General features: G+C 38.0%; 1 protein-coding gene across 1 annotated transcript; it reads right to left on the bottom strand.

Moving 5' to 3' along the window:
* Positions 1-205: 205 nt before the first annotated feature.
* Positions 206-1,376, bottom strand: ARY (Aldo-keto reductase on Y). The gene is made up of 4 exons (XM_068302398.1): positions 1,213-1,376; positions 969-1,138; positions 565-907; positions 206-507 (listed from the first exon to the last, which is right to left on the bottom strand). The coding sequence occupies exons 1-4, from the start codon at positions 1,252-1,254 to the stop codon at positions 313-315; spliced, it is 750 nt and encodes a 249-aa protein (XP_068158499.1). The 5' UTR covers positions 1,255-1,376; the 3' UTR covers positions 206-312.
* Positions 1,377-6,302: the final 4,926 nt, after the last annotated feature.

The raw sequence follows: 6,302 nt of genomic DNA, 5'->3' as shown, positions 1-6,302 counted from the left end.
GTATCATAGACTTCCCTCTGCTCAGAATTTATCAGTGGTAGATTCGTTTGATTCCTGCGGATCATATTCACTTTCACGTTCCAATCTATATATATAAAAGAAAAACTGATATTCGAATTTTTATGATGTAACTGTATGAAGTATCGTAGGACTTAAACCAAATTGTTTTAGCTTTAATGAGAAAATAAGTTACTTAATGAACACCTTCGGTATCAATCCATAATTGTTTTGTTTATTGCTAATTATTATTTTTTAATTAAAACAATAGATAAATTTAGATGCTGGCAATGTCTATAGCACTATTGTTCCTTCCTACTGATCTTCGCGCTCGAATGGATAAAATTTATGGTTTTTAATTGACTCATACTTTACAAGACGCTCCTTTGATTTTATACCCCGCAATGCACGTATATCGACTTCTTCTAATTTGAAATCAAAAATTGTAAGGTTCTCCTTTATGTGCAAAGGATTTCCCGCTTTTGGTATGGGGATAACGCCATAGTCTAACTATTGAAAAATATTTTTAATTAGCTATGCCGCTTATGTAAGTCGAAAGTCTCTTACCAAGTACCGCAATACAATTTGTGCTGGTGATTTTTTATATTTCTTTTCAAGACGTTTCATTCCTTCCGAAAAAAAATATATTGGTGTGTGTTTCTCTCGGTTTGGCTGGCCTAATGGAGCAAACGCAGTTACAACTATTCCATTATATCTACAATAATCAACAAGATCTTTCTGCATGAAACCTGGCCAGATTTCTATTTGATTAACGACAGGTTTTGAAGAACTACATTGTATAATACGCTGAATCTGTTCCATATTAAAATTTGACAGGCCTATGCTTCGAACCAAGCCTAATTTAACCAGTTCTTCCATGGCTCTCCAAGTCTCTACATAGTCAACATCCCTTTTAAGAATAAGGTTTAAATTATTAAAGCTTAAAATTAATCATTTTACCTTAAACTTACGTTGTTATCACACTGTTATCATTTATAGGTGTAAGAATCTCATCACACATATGCCTGTAACCCACGGGAAATTGCATGAGATATAGATCGATGTAGTCAAAACCTAACAAGCTCAGTTGGTGCTCGCATATGCGACGTACATCTCGGGGATCGTGATGACTGTTCCATAGCTGTGTCAAAAAAATTAATTTATATAAATTTATTAAAAAATTTTATTAATTTAAAATATTAGAAACGTACTTACTTTAGTTGTTAAAAAAATATTTTCTCTGGAGACGTTCCCCATTTGAATTTGCGTACGTAACGCTGCTCCGATTTGACTTTCATTATCATGATTGAATGCGGTATCAAAATGGCGATATCCACTCTCCACAGCGCTGTGAATTGCTGTTAGGCATTGGTATCCATGTAGCTAAAAATATATGTAAATACAAAAACATACTAGGGAAGGCACGCATACAAAATGAGGTTTTGCATTTGTGTGCGTGGCAACAAACACAAAGTACGAAATTTTTACTTGCTTTACACCAGTGGTCGGCACGGCCCATTCCCCGGACCATCGGCATTAACCATTTTTATACCCTTTCAAAAAGGGTATATTAATTTTGGTCAGAAGTGTGCAACGCATAGAACGAAGCATCTCCGACCATACAAAGTATATATATTCTTGATCAGCACGACGAGACGAGTTCAAATAGCCATGTCCGTCCGTCCGTCCGTCTGGATCAACGCAAATTCCTCCTAGACCGTAAGAGCTACAGAGCTGAAATTTTGCATGTATATACATACTGCAGGGGTTGTAAATCTCGGATTCAGCCGGATCGGACCACTATAACTTCGTTATTTTCTGTGATATATTCGTGAAACTAAATATTAGAGAGTTTATTATGCTTATAAACGACTGTGCCAAATTTGATAAAGATCGGATGATTATATCGTATAGCTCCCATAGAAACGAAAACAGTTTTGAAAAAAATAACTTCGTTACTTTTAACGCGATTGCTTTCAAATTAAACATTTGTTAGTTTAATATATCTGTTAATGACTGTCCCAAATTTAATCAAGATCGGCAAACTATATCATATAGCTCCCATAGGAACGATCGGTCGAAAACAGTGACTTTTGTAAGTAACTTCGTTACTTTTAACGCGATTGCTTTCAAATTAAACATTTCTTAATTTAATATATCTGTTAATGACTGTGTCGAATTTGATAAAGATCGGGTGACTGTATCATATAGCTCCCATAGGAACGATCGGTGGAAAACAGTGACTTTGATCAATATCTTCGTTATTTCCTATGATTGTAGGCCATTCTTTCGCAAACATAAGCCTTTTTAGATAAAACGTTCTTCCACATTGATGGCTAATAGGTAAGGAAAGAGTTACCAAAAAAGTTGCAAGGGTATACAAACTTTGAACCTATATCATTTATCCAAAAATAAAAGAGATAATTAGCGAGCACACCAAAAATTATACTGTCTGGCTAAAACTCAAAAGCGTGAGAGCGCTAATTCAGCATTAAAATTCGGGCCAATCAAATCGCATCAATATCAATCACATCACTGAAGGGCTCACAAATTTAGCTTATAAATATTACTATAAAACATTTTTGTAGTTCAGTTTTAAGTTTTCATTCAAATAATAAAGTACCTTCTTTTAACTCACAATCTCTTTTTTTTCCTCTTTGGGAAGACTAGATATTTAATTGGCGCAGTCGGTAGGAGCGGTAAAAGTGAACTTGTTATTCTATCCGTGTGACACATAAAATTATTATCCGAGTGTTACATAGAATTAGTGAATAATCACTATAGTGAACCTGTTATTCTATCCGTGTGACACACAGAATTGTTATCCGTGTGTTACATAGAATTGTAAATAAAACAAAAACCAAAACAAAACATTTCGTTATTAATAAGCTGTATTTAAGATTGCAACTTTGTGGGGGTGTGTTCGATATTAGCGCCAGCTGTTCATATCAAAGTGGCAATCTGGCATCCCTAGTATTATAAATTGCTCTTCGCGCGCTTTTTTGGCTTGTCGCGCTTCTGACTCCTCCAATATCTTCACACGCAAAATATCAGGGCTGGGCAATTCGTCACGTGTTTCTATTGCGCATCGGAAAGTCTCATAGGTATCCGGTAAACTATACAATAATAAAATGGCGAGTAAGTCGTCGCCTATAGTTACCCCTATTTCTTAACCGCGTCAAAGAAGTCAGACGCGCATCACTACCCTCACACATACGGGATAGCGCCACTCGTTTGAGTAAACTGGCCTTTCGTACCGGCCCCTTGGATTGAAATGTTTCCTCTAATTTCAACCAAAAATCTCTTGCTGATGCACAGCTTTCAATTAGTCCCAATTCTGCTGTACTGATGGATAGCAGAATGTCTGCTCGAGCTTTTTCATCTTGTGTTTGCCACGCCGCTCGATCCGCTGCCGCTTCTGGGCATACCTTGGAGCCGTTCACATATTGCCATAAATCGTTTTTCACGAGAATGGCACGCATTCGCAATTTCCACGTGTCATAGTTTTGCGCGTTGAGCGGTTCTATCTTTATGAGTGCACTTGCCATTTTGCACAGCTTTTGCATTCACTTATTGTCTTTTCAATTACACATATGGGTCTGGGCCCATAACCTGTTGGAAAGACTGTTTCCGAGAGACCCCGCGATATCGATCGCGCAGCTATGTATAAGTGAAAAGGTCAATATACTTATTTGCGAATATACATATGTAACTTTATTGGAACTTAACTACACGTCTGTACAGTGCCAAGAACAGAAGCCGACTCTTTTTCTCTCTGTTAAGCGCTGCCAGATCACCTTATAATACTAGGGATGCCAGATTGCCACTTTGATATGGACAGCTGGCGCTAATATCGAACAGAAACTAATTGGTTGTACTTTTTGCCACGCCCCTTCCGCTCCCGGAATTTAGTATACATCTTTTCATATTTTGCCACGACGACTTTCGCCTCCGAAATTTAGAAATAACCGATTTCCTTCTGTAGTTTTTGATTTCGCATTCAAATTCGCCAGACTAACTATTTCTACCAAACTACCAAATCGGACAAGAAACATGCAAAATATGAGTATGAACGTATTTTACTACGCGGTGCATAAGGCCAGGATTGGCCGTTGGCTAGTGGCGGCGCTAGAGTGCTCGTGTGTTTGTAGAGTGAGCGAGATAGCACATAGTATGAAGCATGTAAAAACAATTTAATAGACATACATCTGGTTTTCGAAATTTTAAATATTTGTTTCACCTGGTGAAACCCAAGTCGGCGAGTCGACTTACTTCATTATATATATAAGATTAGATACCGATGTAGATCGACTTTCACGAAACGTATTCGCCCGTGGCGCGATTTACATCGGTTAGACTGCTAGCGGCCTTATCAGCTGAATATGACATGGAGATCCATCAAATGGATGTGGTCACAGCGTACCTCAACGGTCAACTGGAATAGAAGGTATACATGGATATTCCAGAAAAGTTCAACGAGTTTATGCAAAAGGTGAACTCTGGAACTATGGGATCGAATCAACAACGCCCCGACGCAGAGTATAAAAGAGCAGCAAATCAATGGCGCAAAGCCACAACTGACATGAGAGATCCCGTGTGTCTAATAAGAAGAGCTCTATATGGACTACGCCAGTCCGGACTACAATGGTATTGTAAACTGACAACGAAGCTGCAAGAAATCGGACTAGAGGCCACACAACAGGACCCCTGCCTGTTTGTGAAAATGATAAAAGGAAAACTTTTGATCGTCACGATTTATGTCGATGATTTGCTAATAGCATCATATCATCCGGAATGGTTGCAGCAAACGAAGGAGCATCTTAGGAAGACTTTTAACATGAAGGATTTTGGCGCAGTAAAGACTTGTTTGGGCATAGAATTTAATCAGATCAAAAAGCAGCAGAGCGTTTTTCTATCCCAAGAGGAGTACATCGATGCCATATTGAAAAGATTCGGCATGACAGATTGCAAGCCGGCAACGACACCTATAGAAGCAAAATCAGCATTGCGGAGCCCGGCTGAATCCAATGAAGACGAGATGGGAAAGTACCCTTATCAAAAATTAATAGGTTCTTTAATGTTTCTTTCAGTAACCACTCGTCCTGATATAGCGTATGCAGTTAGTTTCTTGAGCCAGTTCAATTCAAGTTACACAGCTGATCACTGGAAGGTGTCAAAACGCGTTTTACGTTATCTTCAAGGCACAAAGATGACCGGACTTATGTTCAGAAAGACAGGAGATGATCTTTTTGGCGTGGTCGATGCAGATTGGGGTGGCAATTTAACGGCCGCCATTAGCTGGGAGGCACGAAAGCAACGTACTGTTGCATTGTCTAGTACGGAATCAGAATACTTGGCAATGTCCGAGGCAGTAAAGGAGGCTCTATACCTGAAGGCTCTACTAAACAGAATCGGTATAGAATGTGGATCTGTGCGTATTTTTAATGATAATCAAAGCGCACAACATATGGTCATAGGTTTTGGATTCCATCCACGCACAAAACATATTGACGTGCGTCAACATTTCATTCAAGCGATATACAAGAGTGGTGATATTTCCGTGGAGTATATGCCTACGGAACTAATGGCGGCGGACGTCCTAACGAAGGGTTTAAGCGGCAAGAAACATAATGAATGTATCATTTCGTTATTAATAAGCTGTATTTAAGATTGCAACTTTGTGGGGGTGTGTTCGATATTAGCGCCAGCTGTTCATATCAAAGTGGCAATCTGGCATCCCTAGTATTATAAGGAGATCTGGCAGCGCTTAACAGAGATAAAGAGAGTCGGCTTCTGTTCTTGGCACTGTACAGACGTGTAGTTAAGTTCCAATAAAGTTACATATGTATATTCGCAAATAAGTATATTGACCTTTTCACTTATACATAGCTGCGCGATCGATATCGCGGGGTCTCTCGGAAACAGTCTTTCCAACATAAAACGATCAAACGCAAATACAAATTGAAATCTAACATTAAGTTAGAGGACCTTTAAACGTTTGCACAATTTAAAGAAATAATCCTAAAACAACATAAAGAATTATTACATCCAGGAATCGAAAGAACGAATAATTTGTTCAAAGAAAAATATTATTTTCCCGATTTTCAAAACTTAATTCAAAACATTATTAATGAATGCTCAGTATGCAATATCGCAAAGAAAGAAAATAGAAATACAAAACTAACTTTTGAAATAACACCAGAAACTTTTAATATCAGAAAAAAATACGTCATGGACTTTTACATGATCGACAATTTACAATTCCTTTCATGCATTGACATTTACTCCAAATTTGCAACACTTGT

This window comes from Drosophila tropicalis, unplaced genomic scaffold (assembly GCF_018151085.1).
Source record: "Drosophila tropicalis isolate 14030-0801.00 unplaced genomic scaffold, ASM1815108v1 contig_992, whole genome shotgun sequence".
NCBI lineage: Eukaryota > Metazoa > Arthropoda > Insecta > Diptera > Drosophilidae > Drosophila > Drosophila tropicalis.
Note: the sequence above shows the minus strand (reverse complement) of the source record. Positions and strands in the feature narration are given on the sequence as shown.

Bases quoted from the DNA above. Each gene is read 5' to 3' on its own strand.
- ARY (XM_068302398.1), bottom strand. From the start codon at position 1,254: ATGGGGAACGTCTCCAGAGAAAATATTTTTTTAACAACTAAA. The intron at 1,139-1,212 runs GTAAGTACGTTT...TTTTTGACACAG, and splicing joins ATATTTTTTTAACAACTAAA to CTATGGAACAGTCATCACGA. The intron at 508-564 runs GTAAGAGACTTT...ATTTTTCAATAG, and splicing joins AAATTGTATTGCGGTACTTG to TTAGACTATGGCGTTATCCC.